The following is a 19,047-nucleotide window of genomic DNA, read 5'->3' on the forward strand; positions in this document are numbered from 1 at the left end:
AGTGTCAGTGATATGTTGGTCACTAGTTTAATTTGTCCCCCTGAAACAAATAGTTTTCATTGGAGATGATCTCATCATCACTTTGTGATTGCTTTGCGATTGAAAAGGTTGTAGTCAGGTTGTGATTTCCATTTCCTTTTGTGTCCTCATACTCTGGTTGATTGTATCTTGCAGAATTAGCGGTCTGAAGCAAATGTCACTGAGAGAGTTAGATGCTTCTCTTGAATGTCTTTTTTTGGACTCTGTCTACAAAATAGTTGGCAAATGTTTTGGGGTTGCAAAACCAAGTAAAATGGAGAGGTTATGGCTGTACTGCTTCATGTGATCTCTCCTTCTGTGCATTGCTTTTCAGTGAAAATTACATCATAAAATACTCTGATATGCACCTCTGCACCATTTTCACCCATGGCAGTGGTTGAGATTGTCAGTATTGTTACAGGACCAGCAAATCAAAATGCCCTTTTGGTACAGCAGACAGATCTTTTAGTTACCAAACCCATGCATTCATAGCTCATTACCCTTCTTGACAAAAATGAACCAATTCATATGGTCAGAAGCATTTCCTTACCCTCTTCTTTATGGTGTACAGGTCTCTAGGAAGGGGAGGGACAGTAGGTGGAGCCTGGTTTTAGATTCTCCACAGCTGTTTGAAAGAGGCAAATGGAGTTTGTCGTAACTGCTTTTGCCTTACCTTGCTTTTATTTCTCAACTGTTGAACCAGATGTAGAGCTGTTATAGGCTCAACGCAGCTGCACAGCTGTGTCAGTTTTATGCTTGGATCACCTATATGGGTGTTTGTGCAGGAAAAGCTGTGTGACTGAGCTGGATAAAAGTAGTAGTAACTAAACACTTGCCTAGTAAATTCCTGGGAACATACTTTGCTAGTCCCAAAATATTTACAAATGGAATGTTCATTTGCTAATTTTGAGCAGAAGAAATAAACTGAGGTAAATTTACAAAAATGCAATAATGAATAATTTTGAAAAATATGGGCTTTACAGGATTTTCAATGCTCAGATGCTGAAAAGGATCTCATCTGCTCAGTTTCAGTTTCAGTGAAAGATTAGCTAGATCCTGAAATGGTTGCTGAGGAGGGAGGGATTTCAAGATCAAAGAGGTGGTGTGTCTCAAGAACTTGTTTCTCTTTAAAATTTTGCCAGGAATGGATTCCAGTATTTGTCTGTCTTGCCAACCAGTAAAGCAGCTTGCATGGCTGTGGGCTAGGTTAGCTACAAATACCTGTTTGTAACTCATTATCTGAACCACGAATTCAGTAGAGGGGCAAATGTGAGAAAGCAAAATGATTGACCTTGTTTTGATTCATACCGGTTCTTATGAAAATCAGTTTATCTAAATGAAACAAGTTATAGGTTAACTGATCTGTATTTCCTGCATTAACAACACAGTTGTGCTGGACCAATTAATGAACAAACTTATTGGCTGAATGCATCCTAATCTGCCCAACCTGAATATGTTACTTGATAGACATGCCATTTTAAAGTACAGTTTCTGACACTACCATCATCCCTGATCAGGTCTTATTGTTCCTTTTTTATTGCATCCATTGCAAAGTATGTATCGCTGAGCACTGCTTTTTCATGCACATGTAATTTGTAGTTTGCATCTGTTTTAAAGGAATGTTATAAAGTTCATGTATCTGTTTAAAAACAGCATCCCAGAAACAGAGATGTAAACCAGTAACTTTTGGACCATAAGTGAAAATTTCACCTGTAGTGCAACTTTACCACTTAATGGAAACTGTTTTGTAAAAACTCAGAGCAACTTTCTCCCTCCTTCTCAAAAGGCTAAAGATTACCTGGGCTTAAATTGAATTTAACTCCTCATAAGTACCTTGCAGGCTAGCCACCATCTCAGTTTGTAATTTTGCTGGTACATGCACAAGCTTGAGCATGTGTGAGTTTACACTGCAGCAGTTGGGTGTGTTGTCATTTGGAGCACTAGTGACAATTAAAATAGATACACTATTGATAGAACAGTGCTTTGCTTGTGTCCAGGACTATAGATGATGTATGAGTGGAGCAGATAGATGTAAAACTCAAACAGATTTTTAGTTTTGTTGTTCTGAAGCCAGCCAGTACAGGTTGTACTTGCCTTCTTTGTAGCAAACTTATTTCAGAATATGTTCTTGCAAAGATAGTTGAAGAACCTGCATTCCCTGCAAGATCTCAAAAAAGAAAAGCTGTTGGAAATAGTGAGTTTTGGTGTGGATTCCAGCTGAATTTATTCATATCTGTCTTGTAATAGGAGTTGCATGAAAAGGTTGAAAAGTTAGCAATGCACAGATAAGTTTTCAACAATATTAACTCTTCAGTAGCTATACAGAATCTGTATCAATGTGAACAGGGTACCTGTATGGCTAGATGAGTAATACTAGCTATATTATGTATTTTACTCATGTGAATAGTCTCAGTGAAGTATATGTATGTCTGATAAGAAACATTTGACCCTACTTGAACAACTTGTGTGTATGCTTGGAAATGCAGTGGTAATGGTTGAACTTGCAACCTATTCACAAAATTTTTGTGGCATTTAAGCCAGAAATAGCTGCTCCTTTGGAGACGTGTCAAACATATTCTGTGTGAGGACTAAAGCATCAACTTCTAGCATGGGCAGACAATTTGCTGAATAATCACCAGCAAGTACTAGAGAAAGGTATCACATGAAAAATATACAATCTGCTCCCAAGTGGCAAAACTACTTATTGCAGAGCTTACAGATCAAACCAAATTCTTATCAAACTACATAACAAAGAATGGAGCATTGGAAGAATAATTCATTCACCATTGAATAACTTTTAAAGTGTTAGAAGTATTTTCAGAATGGAGGAAAAAAGCCGGGAATCTGGGTTTTATCTGTGTGCTTTCAATGTTTTGTATTCAGTGTTAATATTTGAGGACAAACTAAAAATTGAGGAAGCTAAACATATAATCTGGTTAAACTTTTGTTTGCTGCCTTCAACACCAATTAAAAGAACTAAGCCACCTACACATGGCAAATGGCATTGCTTCTTTTTGCAGCCCTAACCAGAAGCTGTATTACTAATGGACATACAGAAATGTTCTTTCTGTGCATTGACTATTCAAGTAATAAAATGGGCAAGGTTTATAAACCGGTCGCTGAGATTGAAGACTGGAAAAGCTTGTGCTTTCAATTTCTCTCTCAGTTAAATATCTTGTAGGCTTTGGTCTGTCTTGAGGGCGTTGGGAAAGTGATGAATTTAGTCCTTTGGTCTTGGGTTTCCTGGGCCTGACAGTACTGAGAGGTGTACATTCTTTCTCCTTTTGTCTAATTTCCTCCCTTTGAAGTGGAGATCAGGCTTCCATTGAAAGCAGAGGTTGTCCAGATACATGAGACTTGAACATCTGACTTTATTTGAGGGTACATGAAAGGCTTTTATTACTTTCTTTTAACATTTCTGTCTCGTAATATCATCCTAAATCACACTGTGAAGTGAAATCATAGTAGCTACTCCCTCCCTTGATTCCCAGTGTGTTGTAGAAAGCTTAATGCTTTATGTACAGGATCTTTCAAGGCCTAGCTGAGATTTCAGCTGCATTGTCTACCATATGTTTGGAAAAAACCTTCATCATCTGCATCTAATTTAGCAGAAAGCTGGAATGCCGGAAACATAATTTTGTTCTTGTTGAACTGTAACTGCAAGTACTTTGTGAGCAAAAGCATCAAATTGGAGTTGTTCCTGTATTTATGTAAAGCGGAGATGATTTCCAAATTCTAGCTGCTTTTATCTATTTATAGGTTAGGGTCCATACCTCTTTGGTGTGGCCTGAGCTTAAAGGGCTGCAATGAGCCAGTGCTGAACTCATTAGGTTGGCTGTGGTTTGACACTAACTCTTGGTGTATGGTAGAGGAACCCTGCCACTGCTCAGGTCTTGTTGCATGAGTTTGTGTGATGACCTAAAGTCCTTAATAAGACAGCTAGTCCTGTAGGTTTCTTGCATATCCTAACAAAGTACAGTTGGTGATGTTTGATATCTTAGTATCTTAAGCTTAGACTCTTCAGCTGGTCTTGATGTGGAAGGTAAGTAGATGATATCACTCCGTTACAATGCCTAGTCACAAATAGCAACCAAATGAACAATTTCATTTTTTATTTCACTGAAGCACATGGCAAATTTGTCATCTCAAGAGGCAATGTGCATTGGTGCTTCTAAGCATTGGTGTGTTTTGTATGTGTTTCATCCAGATTCCTGATTCCTTTACCAGCTTATTGTCAGGGAAGCTGAATGCCTTCCACAAAACCCGCAGGTTTGACAGCTGTTAGGTGTGCTTGATTCTTCTTCTGTCGGTTAATTCTGAAAATCTGATGTAGAAAGCTATTTTTTAGCTCTTTCAGGACATTTGACTGTTTTGTTAAAAAATACAAAGTCACGGAATTGTTTGAGTCTTGCTGTTTAACTGTTCTGAAACGGCACCAGCAGTCTCTGTCTTCTAAAAGACAAAGGCCTTAAGAATAATTGAAAGCAAACAAACAAAAAAAAAAAAGTGAAAAATTAGAAAAGCTTTTTCAGATCTACTGTAAAGAAAGAACTGGAGTCACAAGACAATAATCAGAGCATCTGTCCTGCAGACAGACTACAAAGTTCTCTGAGTTTTCTAGAAAACCCAGTTGTTGCTGCAATGTCATCCATTATTTACACTGGCTAACCTTTTATTTTTTTTAAAAGATTAACTATATTTTCCATTTGTAAATGTTGAAATGGTCTTGAGAACCATCATATCTATTAGAAGATAATTTGAAAAATCTCACTCTGTCTGCATCTGTTCTAGTTAAACCTAAATTTAGGTAAGTGATGAATCAAGCTGATGTAAAACAGACAATTTTGAGCAAAAATGACTTCCTATGGGGCTGATACCTAGAAATTTTACCTTCCAACTTAGAACAGGCGTAACATTCAAATCATTAGCTTATCAAGAGTAGATAAAAAACATACAATTGTAGTTAGTGTTGTAGGTGCAAAGAGAAGTCAAGTGTAAAGTTACTAGAAGAATAGATTAATTGCCTTATAGTGTCTTTTCTGCAGTGTTTGTTTTAGAGGTTTGTAATTCCTGATGAAAAATTATACATAGCTGATAGTTTTAAAATAATAAAAGTTACAGTTACAACTTTTCCTGAGTACTTCTGCACTGGCTTGCATATGGAATAAAATCTGGTGCTGATTACTGTATTTCTGTTAGCAGTCACCTTATGTAATTTATGCTTTCCAGAATGCACCTTATTCTGCAAAAATAAATCTTTGAACAGTCTGTGCTTAGGCAAGTAAGGAGCTGCTTGAATTTATGAGGCACTGATTTAAACTTCTGTTGTTTTCCCGCACTGAAAAAACATGTTGCTTTTGAAATGCATGACAGTGTTGGCAGAGGTTATAGATAACCTGAAGGTTACAAGTGAGGAAAAAAAGGTGTCCTTAATTATAAAAATAAATCCTTTTGAAATTACTATTCAAACGTGACAAAGACAGAGGGAAAAATTCTTATTCTATGAAAGGAATTTGATTTTTTTTGGTCCTGTTTTCCATAACCTGTAGCCACCAGAAAGAAGGGGAAGATAAGACTTACATATGCATTACTTAAGGCTCCTGAAACTTCTAGAAAAGCGAAACTGCAGGAACATGAGGATGAATTGGACCTTGAACAGAGCTTGAAACTGGATACGGTCACTACCATGTACAAGTTGTACAAGAAAGGAAATCAACAGTTCAACTAATAATAAGAGATTAATAATATGGGTAGGAATTTTTGTAAAATGTCACTTGAGAGTCTTGACATCTCTCTTCATGAGCGCAATAGTGTCTTGAAGATATACTTGATATGGAAGTGCAAGGGGCTACATTGCACTGTATTTCTGTTCTCCTTTTTGTCTATTCATGTTCTAGATTGGAGTATGAATTAGATCAGTGCAGTTCTATTTTTTTGTCCTTTTAAGGTAAAAATCCTTGTTCATACCATTTGATTGGGGATCAAGCTTCCTTGATTTTTATTGTTACGGGCATTGCTTAGGAAGTATGTCCCTCCCAGCTTTATATGGTGAATCTATTATGCTGGGAAGACCCTGTTCATTCTGATACTCTACATGTAGGAAGGCCCTTCTGTTTTATTTCCTTCTTTACTTTGTTGTTCTGTGTTGTTAACTGATTAACACTGGTTGACTGATAGTATGTATCACAGAGGAGTTGTGATTTTTCTTCTCATGAGGATGATTTTTAAAAGACTGGTGTCAGCAAAGGGTTGAAGCTTAAAGAGCTAAAAGGATAGGTACTGAGAGAGGAATGACTGTTACTTTGCATGAAACTGCTTTTCCTTTTGAAGTGCAAGAGGAAGAGCAGTCTGCATTGAGACCAAGAATGTACATTTCTGCTGGTCAAGAACAAGCTAACTCCATGCTCCCACAGAATCAAGGACCTCAGCCAACAGCATTGCTAGAGACATGATAGCATTGCATGAGCACAGCAAAATGAGTAGATCAGCCTGTGGTCCTAGTCCTCAAACCATGCTTGCTTGGCAAGTTGGTGACTGTTGTCTGCTGTTAACTTGTATCTGTCACAGCCACATGAACACGGTTACTTTTTCTGTCCTGTGATTTATTGCTTCTGATGATGTGCTGCAAATGGGAATAAGTTTTATTCAGTCCTAATTGTGGATGTAGTTTGGAGGGAGGCAGAGGGTAGGGATGGGGATGAAACAGTGTTATTAGCTAGCTGAGCAAACTAATAGGTAACTTCCGGACACTGTCATGAAATTAAGAGTGCAATATTATCTAACTGGGTCTCCAAGCATCTTGATGTGTTAGCATGGTTTGTGGCTTTTGGCAACTCCCTAAGAAACTGGTATTGTTCAAGAGTTATCCTTATGTGTTTATTTCCCTGTTGATTTGTTACAGTCAGCAAATTTTTGAGGTGGGAAGAAGAAAAGCTGAAGTGTGCTGAGTAACTTATATCATCACAAAATGCAAATGTGTATCATGGAGGTAAACTAGCATTGTTTTCAAAGCTAGCGCTGACCCTACTTCAGAATTAAGCACAAGTGTTGTAAGCGTGATGAAAAGGGAGGGCACTGTTGGTGCAGAAGAAACATCCTTTGTTTAATATAGCACTGTATCTTTCTGGTAGTGCTACGTATGACCTAGATCCAGGTCCATGTGTACTTTCAACTTTATGCTGTAAGGGATGAGCTTAGTTAAAATTAGTGGTAACATGGGTAACGCTGAAGTAAGTTCTGCACATTTGGGTTTCTAAAAAGAGAAGCCCAAACAATGAGGTTTTTTTAACCCTTTCACGCACAAATTAGAGGAAGCTGTTCATGGGATTCATTTTTCAAGGAGTAATTGTCCAAGGCAGTAGTTGCAGGCTTGTGAAATTACAGCTGTTTGTCAGGATAAATGGGGAGAGAAAGAAAAATCAAAAAGCAACAGTGCAGTGCAATGATGTCCATACAGAAATGGACTATTTTTGTGGGGAGGGCTGCAAGGCTTTTCTGTTGCTTTGACTACAGTAACGTGAAATAGGAAGGTCCTCTGAATGTAGGTGATAACTTCCTTTCCCTTGGGCATGCTGATATGCTGCTCTACAGATAGTGACTTAGGTAAGACACAGACTTTCCTTACTATAAAGGGAGTTAACAAAGAGAAGGTAGATCTTGCTGGTTTGTTCTTAACATTATTTTATGCTGTTGATGAGCACTGTCATTCATAGCAGAAGGCATTTATATTCTCAGGATACTTTGCCTCTCTTAAAGTAGACACTGAATAAACTGAACTATGTAAACATGAACATGCATAGCACAGTTTCAAAGTGGCTGCAGCATCAGGACCTGCCATCTTTGGGTTGTTTCTCTTCTGCTTTTGTGGCTGTTCCTCTGAGGTGTTAGTACTAGTTAATGCATCTGCGTCTCTGTGGCCTACTGAAAACCTGGGGAGTGCCTGATGTTGCTTTTCTACTAGCTGGTGCTTTTTTAAAGTAAACAAACCAAGAAATCTTAAGTTTTGTGTAGGTAAGTAACATGTCCATGTCTTCTGTTCCTGAAACATTTACTAAGTGAATAACTTAACTTGGTCTTCACTTTTGGGTGGGGGAGAGCAATGCTGGAAAAAGATCTTTATATGGTTTTAGCTAACTTCCAGGTTGCTGAAGATGACTTGCTAACATGCTCTTGATTTTGAATTCTGCTTCTCATTCAATTCACATAGCAGACAAATATGAGGAGGAAGGCTACTCACTGTGGTAGCATGCAGTTATGTTCTATGTTGTGCAGATTTCACATGCATTTTATGCATTGAACAAAAAGACATGAGTGAACACAGAATGCTATTACCTTTTAACTGTGGGATATAGTAATAAAATGAAGACTGTGGGTGCAATACGGTAGAGTTGCATCTTTGTCTTTAATGGTTCCTCCAGTACAAGCTGGAAGAGTAGCTGTCAGCATCCATGCACAGATTGACGTTTTAAAGGATAAGGATCACATGTATTATACCATTCCTCCATATGAATTACTTTTACAGTCAAGGGGCAGTGTCTTGGTCCTAGCCTAGGAATTTGGGGGCAGAATTCACTTAGAGCTTCACTGGAAAGAGCAGTGCCAGAGTGATTTTATTAGTGTAGTATAGTATAATTTTTCGTTTACTAGAACAATTTAGATGACATAACATACTCATTGCTGCTTTCTAAAATATATAGGAAGGATTGTGGACACTGTTTTCCTGATGCTAATTTTGCTTTTAAAAAGTAAAATGTTAATTCCGTAAGCACAAAGGAATGCTTTTCCTGGGCAAAAGATGGGAGTGTCAATGACAAAGTAATGGTGCTTATTTTGAGCTGTTTTTTTCCATGTAAAGATACATATCTGCTTTTAAAAATGGTGACTATATTGTCTTCAGTAGTATAACATAGAAATTTATGTCAGTATGGTTAATGTTTTTAAGTAACAGAGGCAATTACCATTAATATAAAACATGTCTGAACAGCATTGAGACTATATTGATTTCAGTTTAAAAGTAGGTCTGTTTTAAATTTAGGTCCTGCTGGGGTTGGCATGCAGAGAGGAACACCTGTCTTGGCTCTGGTGGTGAGTTTAGTAGGAATGGAAGTGGATGCCCCATTGAGTATGCCAAGTTTAAGCTTTTGGTTCTGATGTGCCTGTGTTTATTTAATTTGGGAAGGTGCCAAGGTGCTCTCTGAAGCTGAGTGGGTGCTCACTACCTGTGTACAGTATGTGCCTAGCTGTTTGCTGTCCATATACTCTTTTTGGATGCATACAATACATGTGTAACATGGACACACGTGCCATTACAGTTGCCTCTCGGTACTGCACTGTCTATGAGCCTCTGGAGTGGGTGAGAAATGAGCATGGTAATTCTGAATTTCAGTGCATGCAGATGCTGTAATTCTGTCAGTTCCTCTGAGACACTGGGGCAGGATGCTCCCAAGTGCACGTTCCAGTGATGCCATGGTACTTCAGGGGAACACATTTCCAAGTGTCAGATGTCTGCTTCAGAGGATCTCTCAGCCAGATACCAAATGCTGCTGCTGTTACTTGAACTTCTTTGATCTGAAAAGGAAACACATTACATTGTTCTTCACAAAGCAGAAGGAAGTAATTTTGCATGAAATGGTAATAGTAAATATGTCAAAAATAAGTCCACAGACTTCTGTTTATCAAATGTGAACTAACGCTTAGACTTAAAAGGTAATTATGGGGTGGGATGAATCTTCTTTTGTTTTCACTGAAGTTTCTATGAAGGCACCCAGAAATAAGGCTCCTCATGCTCTAAACATCTGTGGATCAAGGGAGATGTCATTAGCCAGTATTTGCTGTGCTAACCTCTTGTTGCCAGAATGAGGGCTTTGCTGGGACTGTGTTTGCTCTGAGAAAGATGAATTTGAAGTGCAGGCCAGGCAGCAAATGTTCCTCTTCCTTCCTCCCACTTTCCAGAAACCACAAACCCTTTTTGCAGAACCTGTGTGTTCCTTTGATTAATAATTGCAGCAGGTTTGGGAGGGGACTTTTGCTGCTGTCAGCAAACTGAAATATATTTTGCCTGCCTACCAGCATACTTAGGGAATAGCTTGTAACATCTTAATTCTGTTGGTCAATTTTACAAAGAATGTGGAAGGCCTGAACTGCAGTGAATGCAGTGAACACAACATGGAAGCTCCTGTTGTGTTGGATAAAGCATGCAGCCTCATTGCATTCTCTGTGATTCACTGAGAGAGCTGCTGACATCCATACTCCCAATGCATTTTGCCATCAGTCTTTGAAAACAAAGTGTAGTGCCAGAGATTATTTTTATGCTTTGAGAGATCATCTTCTGAGATCATGTTTGGACATAACTCGTAATCAAGTCTTTTGTAAGTGAACCCAGTGAATACTGAAGTATTCATCCACTCACATGTGGGAAATAAGTTACTGTTAAGCTGCCTTTACGATCACTTTCTCCATGTAAAGTATGAAGCTATAAACAGGGTTTGAGGGTTTTTAGTGTTTAGATATTCAGATGCAGTATAACCCATTGGTTGTGAGAGACATGTGGGAGTTGGAGTATCTTTTTGCTGTTCCAGATGCTGCTTTTGACATACTCCCTGACCTTTTCGCTGCTCAGTATTTCAGCTTGCAAGACTTGCCAACTGCTGTGCATTTCTTTGTCCATCTTTCATCACTTGACCCTTCAGCTACCAGAGGTTCTTTTCTGTCTTGTCTGTAGTTTTGTATGCTTCTCCAGATAGCTACAGCTGGTTTTCTGCTGTGTGCAATTTGCCTCTAGCATTGCCAGTTTTACAGATTAAGACACCTGAAGTGGAAGCCAGGGCAGAAACCTGGAAGATGAGGGACTACTCCAATCTATCACACTTTCACTTTTCTGGTCACTTTGGTAGTTGTGTTGCAGCTGTGTGCTACCATGTGAGGAAACAGCTGGGGATGTATGTGCATAATGAGTAACATACAAAAGTGTAACAGACAGTAATAACCTTGTAAGTTGCTCCTTAAGGCTTCAAAACTTTTTTTGTGGTGTGGCATTTCATAATCACTGCTAAATCAGACATGGTGTATCTGCACTTCAGGAAAGACAGCCAGGCACATTGTACACATTTTATGTAAATGTCTGTCAGTTACACAAGTCTCCTACAGTGGGAGTCCGTCTTGACTCAGAAAAGGCAGTGGGATTAGGAAGTGATGAAGAGAACAAAGTGTCATTTCTGGTTGTCAGAAGACAGTCTGTAATGGGGAAAATGCTCTTAGCTGTGCAACTTCATTATGCTTCCTGCTGCCACCAACAGTAATAGAAAGACAAGAAAGGGTTTGTCTAAATGTTGCTGCTGACAGATACAGGGGAAGCTTTGAAATATTCAGTTGCCTAGATATTTCTACCAAAGCAGCCAATATGATTTTGTTGCTCTATGAAAAGGAGTAGAGAAATTATGTGTTTAAAACTAACTTTGAGCTCCATTCAATGCTGACTACAGAAGGGTCAAAGCAGAGGGAAGTGGTTCTGACTCTGTAGTTCCCCCATCTGTCAGCATTTTATACCAAAGCCACTCTGAATATGGAGGCACTACTATTGATCATTGCTATTTCAAGAGCAACTGCAAAGCATCTGGCACACTTCAGCTTCCTGTCCACCAGCTTGGGTAAAGTGCTGTCCTGAACATAATAGGGCAGAAGTTTTTGGGGAGACTAGTCTGTTACGGGATTCCTAAAAGGTAGGTCTAATGCCTATCAGTTATCCTAGACAGTGGGCAGATTCACACTGTGACTAATGTAGCTGGTGCTGTGGGATTATGATGTGGGGAAGTATCCAGACCTCATCTATAGGGTTTAAACTGTGCACAGTCATAACCACAGAAGAGAAATGCACATGCATAAAAGCTGATGTTTTCAAAGGTGTCTGACATAATTTGCTAACTAATTCCCATTGTAATTCACAAGAATTTGAATACGTTCTTATGTTCTTCATAAATTTTTTGGTCCCATTTAATTTAGGCTATTTATAGCTGTGCTTGAATTCCTGTAAGCAAACAGTAGGCTTGCAAAAGTTTGGCTATTGTAGGATTATCTGTAGGGTGGTTTTGGCGTTGAAATGCAGATCATGTACTAGAGAGTTATAATTGACCCACACCTCAGTTTTCTGGCAAAATTATTGGATCTTGGGTTTGCATCTGATCCCAAAATGCATTGAAGAGTAATGGCAGTTTTTCCCTTAGCTTCATTGGGCAGTGGATCAGGCCTTCTACAATCTGACTGATGATAGTACCTCTCCCAATTTTTTATTGCCTAAGTAGTAATTATTTAGGCTTTGGAAGAAAAATTCTTTCAAACAAAATACCTTCAAGCTATCCCTGATAGGACCAAAATGAGACTGGAGAATGCAGAAGAGCCACCTGTATCTGTGATTAGGAGTATTAACTGCCAGATGTGCAAAAGGTTTCTCAGATGTCTTGGAAAACCTTCGATATAGAAGTATAACGTCTGTTCTAAAGGCCTGTGAAGGAAAGCTACTGGCAAGTGCACTGCCACAGCTTTTGAAAAAGAGCAAGGCAGGAATGCTTTAAAATCTGTCCTTGCAGAGACAGAACTTGAGACATGCCTTGCAGTGTGCATCTTGTAAAATGGCTGCTAAGCACTAGTCTACTCTTTTAAAGTACTTTTTTACATCTTTGACATGTTTTCTCCTTCCATGTGCAAAATCCTGTTGACACAATGGATGAGTAGCAACTTATTGGAAACATCCTGATGGTGACAAATAGGCCACTCTTTTGCTTCCTGCAGCAGTTTCTCACACACACATGCCTTGTGTAGCAGAGATTCAGGTGTCTTGGAACATACTTCAAGTAAGATAAATGCAGACAGTAATTTAACATGCTAAATGGTTTTATGAATTTCTTACCTAGCCAGACTACACCAAGAAAAATCAAAAGGAAACTCATTGGTCAGAGACAGCACTCCATGCCAGAAAGATGCTAATAACCTTAAACTTAGGCATTTATATAGCTCATGGGAAATAAGTAGAAATGAACTCAGAATTAGACATCACTCGAAAAGTGAGTTCTATCTCTTCATGTAAGTGGTGCAATACTGAAGTAATCTAATTTTATACAGACCCATTGTGTCACAGATTTTTATAAATTTCATATGTGTATATGTGGCTGCATATGTATTTGGCAGATACTTGGAATATTATAATCAGAATGGTTTGGGTTGGAAGGGACCTTAAAGATAATTTAGTTCTAACCCCCCTGCCATGGTCAGGGACAGCTTCCACTAGACCAGGTTGCTCAAAGCCCTGTCCTTCCTGTCCTTGAACACTGCCAGGAATGGGGCAGCTGTAACTTCTCTGGGCAACCTGTGTGAGTGTTTCACCACTCTCACAGTAAAGAATTTCTTCCTTGTATCTAATGTAAACCTTCTGTTTGTCAGTTTAAATCCATTCCCGCTTATCCTGTCTCTTCATACCTTTGTAGAAAGTCCCTCCCCACATTTCTTGTTGGCCCCTTCAGGTGCTGGAAAGTTGCTTGAATGTCTCCCCGGAGCCTTCTCTTCTGCAGGCTGAATAAGTCCAACTCTCTCAGCCTGTCTTCACAGGAGAGGTGCTCCAGCCTCTGGTCAACTTTGTGGTCTCCTCTGGACTTGCTCCAAAAGCTCCAGGTCCCTTTTGTGTTGGGTGCCCCAGAGCTGGGTGCAGTACTGCAGGTGGGGTCCCATGAGAGGAGAGTAGAGGGGCAGGATCACCTCCCTCATTTGGCCAACTGTTGCTGCAAAACTGCAGACCTTTACCGGCTATCTGTTGCGTTGATTGCCCTTTTGGGGCTTGACCGTGCAACAGGCTCGAGGAGTATGGTGCTTAGATGCTTCTCATCTGTATTGTTTTTGTGCCAGGCTGACATTGGGCTGCAAAGGATCTGATAAGGCATCTGAGCAATGGCAAAGATGAAGAAGGGTTGCTGGAAGTGAACTCAGATGATGTTCTGCATGCTTAAAATGTGCTATCTTGGCCATGGGAAATTTCAGTGGGAATAAAAACATACTGCAAACCATCATAATTTCTTGCCAAATGGGTCATCGTGGTGCAATCCTGTGACTATTCATTGTAACTGGATTTGCTGTGCCTTAATGACTTTCTCTGACTATTTCCTGCCAAAGTGCTGGGATCTGGGGGTGCTGCCCAGTTCCATATTTCAGGTACTGAGTGGGTTGTAGTTGAGGAGAAACACATCCCTGCTTTTTGTGCGTGGCACCTTCCACATTGGCAAGGAGAACATACATGCAGTTATTTGCCTTCTAGACAGACTTATTGTGAGAGGCAGATGCCCTTATGGGAGCAGAAGGTGATTGGATTGGGACCAGCAGCAGTAGTTGGTGATGGGCTCTGTGGATTTTAAGATGTTGATGCAGGGCCAGTGTGTCAGGGAACATTTCTCATTTTGTTTACTTTGCACTCCCAATGTCCAGACAAGCCCAGGAGAGTTAGCCCACAGCCAGCCCCAAACAAATAGACCGTGTAGCATTTGTTCAGTTCTGGTCATTACCAAAACTGGAGGTTGGCCAAGTTAGTAGAGTTGACTCTGGCAGCAAACACATTATGTTTCCCGTTCAGAAGATGGGTTTGAGGAGTGCGCTCATTTAGTGCTTGAAAATGCATGGCTTTCTGCCTTATTTTATGAGAGGACTTGCAGTATGTTGATGTAATTCCACACTTTGTCATGTGTTATTTACATAGTGTTTGCACCTCACTGTTCTCTGCATCAGTGCCAGCGCCCTGATATTTCTGCAATTTATTTTTATGATCTTGGTGTTGAAACAGCTGTAAAAACAACTAGTGAAAATGAGCCAGCTGCTGGAATTTCTGATTCTGAGTCTGGTTTGTAGTAGGCATTTTCTGAAAGGCAAAGAGGGATGCAAAATAACAAATAAACTTAATCTCATGACTAAATACAATTCCTTTTAGCAAAAACAAGTTGGGTGGCTAAATTTTGGCTGCTGAAGAGATTTAAATCACTAATAAATGAAATAATGCAACTGTTTTGCATAGAAAGTGTCCAAAGACATACTACTGCTTCAAAGGAGATCTTATACTTGCCTGTGAGGACTTGGGAGCAGTTGAATGCCATCTTTCTTACACCTCATTTGTTTTACTATTGCAGAAATACTTTAAGATACAAATTTTACCAGACAAAGAGATGTACATCAAGCCTTCTCCCTGGCTAGCTAAAATCCACACGCCTAGTTTGTACACTGGTGTCAACATCAGTGAAACAGGACTTTGAGGGATTAAATTAAAAATAGCCTTTCATCCAAGCAGTTAATTGCTTTTGACTTTGGTATTTAGATTCTTGTTTGTGGTCCAAGTGTAATGGGGACCTGGTGTCCTTAACACTGGAGTGATACAAGTAATTATTGTATTTGAACTCTTCCTTTGTTCCTGCCTTGAGTCTGGCCTATGTAGCAGAGATAAACTGATCAGGTTAGATGAGGCTGAGAGCTGTGATTGTGCAGCAAGGAGCAGGGGGTAGCCTAAGGGTAATGGTTTTGTTCTTCACTTTTTTTTCAATTGCTATGACTTACCCGCTGTTTACAATGTATTTGCTCATTCACTTCCTAAGGATGTGAGTTGGAGGGCTGCTCCTTGGCATTTACTTTGGACTAGCCAAAACACAGCAGCATCCAAGAAATTTCTGCTCATATTAAAAAAAGTACTAATTATGAGTTGGGTGCATTTCCTTTTGGAGAGAATGATCTCACATAGCACAGATAAGTCTGTCCTCATTGGAAATGGTGCCGCATTTTCACCATACATGGTGATGAGCAGAGGTAGGGTGCAAGTCAGTTTCATAAAACCTGTTGTGTATGGATGAAGTAGATTCTTAGAGATTGTCTGACCATTGCTTACTCTAAGTTACTTTGCTTAACTTGTCTTCCTCCTCCTAAAGAGCTAAGGTAACAAGTGAGAGAGCTTGTGCATCCAGGGATAAAGCTTTACAGTTTTCAGAGGCTGCTTGGCCACTGATTTGTTGCATTCATAATTAATTATTACAGAGCAAAGTGAATTAAAAATATTATAAGAGTCCAGAAGTGTGGGCAGACATTTATGAAAAGGCACTGAGAAAGCAAGCTATTAATTTTTCTAGTGCTAGTAAAATCTCTGTTTGCAGCTGCAGATTGGAAGGAGGCAAGTTTCAGTTCAGAAACCTCACTGCAATATCTAACATACTCTGCAGCCCTAGAGCTGCAGTTTTCAGAGTTTGTACTCTGAAGATACATAACCCTCATAGAAACCTTCTGTCAGTGTGGTCTGAGGGTTTATCAGCTGGTGTGTTCTTGTTCAAATGAAATAGCAATCCTAGGCACAAAACCCCCAATCTTTGCTCTCTTGAGAGCCAGACACATTTGTACGTTTTGCAAGGACACTCTGCTCAGGTAAATGCAACAGTGCAAGTGTTCTGGGTGACTCTAGGTAAATCCTAAAGGGGCAGGAGGAAGATGTTATTTTCTCTTTTCTGAGAGGAGTGATTTAAGGTTTGATCCCACAACAGGTACTTGGCTGTGAAAACTCTGTGCTCATGTTGAGGCACGTTACCATCAGTGTGCACAGGGCAGTTAAGTTTTAATCACGGAGATCAGATTCCAGGATCCAGCCCAAAGCAGGGACACAACAACAGGCTGTGTGTGGGTGTTAAAAGCAAAAGGTATAAACGCACATCAGTTATGGTAGGTGGAGAAGTTGTTCCAAAGGGAGCATAAGTGTGAATAGTAGGAAGAAAGAAGGCAAAGGAAAAAATGGGCTGAAAACCACTCCTGACTGGAGTCTATTGATCTATTTATTTCTTCTTGCTTGATTATTTTGCAGTTTATTTTGCAATGATGCAGCACTATCCAAAGTGCTGTATTAATTGTCAGAGGGATGGCTTTGTCTCCTGAATGAATGTGTGTTTCTGTTTCTGGTCTACCTTAGAAGCTGAGCACATATCCTTGAAATGCTGATGTGTTTTACTATGATCAGGAGCATACTGCTGTACAGGGGATCAGAGCTGGAGTGCCAGGCTTGGACTTGTCTCCTGCCTGCAGTGTTTAGAACGTTTTATTCTTTTCCCATCCTGATGTTTGGAACCAATAGATCATTGCTTATGAAGCTGTTTTTCTCAGGGTGTAACAGCTGTGCAAGTTCCTGACTAGGCAAGAAAGGCTTCCAGTGGTAGTCTACGAAGAAGAGAAACATGTTCTTCAAGCACTTAAGCACAGTGAAATTTCACTGTTAATTTTGCACACTGGTGTGTTTGTGGTTATAGTCATATTTTATTCTGTTTAGGTAAACACTGGTTGGCACGTATATGTCTCACTTTGATTTGTGTTTCAACTGAAAATATCAGAACTTGAAACTCAAAATCATGAGCTTGTTGAGCTTAACAGACTTATTAGTAGACTTAATAGGGAAGCATGAAGAGCCTTTTGACCATGAAGGTTAAACATGACTCATGATTGTGTGTACAAAATCCACCAGGAAGATCCATCTCTGTCCAGAGATAGTTAGAAAGTTTAGTTTTAACAAGGCTGAGCAGCCACATAAAACTTTGTCAAGTTTAATTCCACACTTCAGCTCTGATTTTGACACACTTCTTGCGCCTTGAGTTGACACACCAAAATTCTGCATGGTTTGCAAAATGTCTGTAAAAAGAGTGGATTCACACTCACTTTGGTCAAGTGGTGCTTGCTATTCTTGTATTTACTGCCACCATTCCATTAAATGGGCTTTAGTAAAACAAACCAAAAAAAGCCTGCTTGTCTGGTGGGGTATATTAAGCCCTGGAGAAGCAGAGGCTTCTTTAATATTTGCTTAAAACAGCAAACCTGTCAGGGAATACTAAATGGGGAGGTACGGTAGTGAGAAGCACACTGCTTTCCTTAGTCCAAAGATGTTTTGTAAATTCATTCCTTGTTACTGCCTATAATCCAGGAGAGCTCATCTCAAGAAACAGCTGATGTCTTCCTCAGTGCTAGTTGAAATATCTTACACTGTACTTGAACAAATCTTTTGCTTCTTTCCTGCTTTTTAGCAACTGAGTTTGTTATTGTTACTGTCTCAGCCGATGGGGTGCTTAAGAATAAGCAGACAGATGCTAAATGCTTTTCTAGCACACCTTTGTATCTGGGGCATATTTCTTTTCCAGCTGAGTTGAAAAGAGCAAGTTACTGCCTGGATAATAATCTAATTATTTACCTTTTCCTCTTTTGTTTTTTTTTGTCAGCAGGAGACTTGCCCAGTTCCAGCATGGAAGAACACAATGGCTCTGCAGAGACTCCCACACCGAGCCAAGGGCGGCACAGTGCCATTAAGTGCGGGTGGCTGCGGAAGCAAGGAGGCTTTGTCAAGACCTGGCACACACGTTGGTTTGTTCTCAAGGGTGACCAGCTTTACTATTTCAAAGATGAAGATGAAACCAAGCCCTTGGTGAGTGATGGGAGGTGAGAGAGGGAAATAAGTTAATGAAAACAGAGTTGTCTGGTGTTTAAAGAAACAAACCTTTTCATGTCTGTGACTGACTCAGTATGACTTGGGATTTTGATAACAGTGAATACAAAACTGAATCAGGCCTTGGCAGTTAGTGTGGTTTCCCCATTAGGCTTGTTTCTACAGCTTCGTTTTCCAGGTCAGGTTTATGATTGCATAATTTTAAATGGAGTGGAGTGTACATGAAGTTAAAGTAGCAAAAGAAAGTCAGACGGACTTGACTGAGGCAGATGAATAAGCTGTATTTGAAAAGGTACTGCTTATTTTTCTGCTTTTTAAAATGTGGAGTATCCCTACTTTGTATCTACCTAAATAGGAAATCCTGTAAGACTGCAGCCTGAATACTTTGCCGTCTGTAATGTGGGACACCCTGCTTTCTGCTGTCTTTCTGCTGTGATTTACTGCTTCTTAATGCTCATGTGTTTTCCTATTTGTTTAGCTTTTTCACCGGCATGCCTTAGGCCGTTTATCTTGAGAGTGCCATAAGTGTAGAGTAAATAATGCTGCCCCTC

The 19,047-nt window shown here is 39.7% G+C and overlaps 1 protein-coding gene across 3 annotated transcripts in view; it reads left to right on the forward strand.

Annotated features, from left to right (window-relative positions):
- The window catches only part of ARHGAP24 (Rho GTPase activating protein 24), a 208,951-nt gene that overhangs the window by 19,514 nt on the left and 170,390 nt on the right, over positions 1-19,047 (forward strand). For 2 of the 3 annotated variants that reach the window (XM_062623419.1, XM_062623420.1), the window contains one exon: positions 18,273-18,475. In XM_062623419.1, coding sequence (XP_062479403.1) covers positions 18,296-18,475 — 180 coding nt within the window. In that variant the 5' untranslated portion in view covers positions 18,273-18,295. Of the gene's footprint in view, positions 1-18,272; positions 18,476-19,047 lie in introns of those variants that run through there. The other variant, XM_062623418.1, reaches the window with a different exon arrangement.

The sequence above is a fragment of the Pezoporus occidentalis genome, unplaced genomic scaffold (assembly GCF_034315485.1).
Source record: "Pezoporus occidentalis ecotype Australia unplaced genomic scaffold, CSIRO_AGI_Poc_V1 ctg252, whole genome shotgun sequence".
Taxonomy (NCBI): Eukaryota; Metazoa; Chordata; class Aves; order Psittaciformes; family Psittacidae; genus Pezoporus; species Pezoporus occidentalis.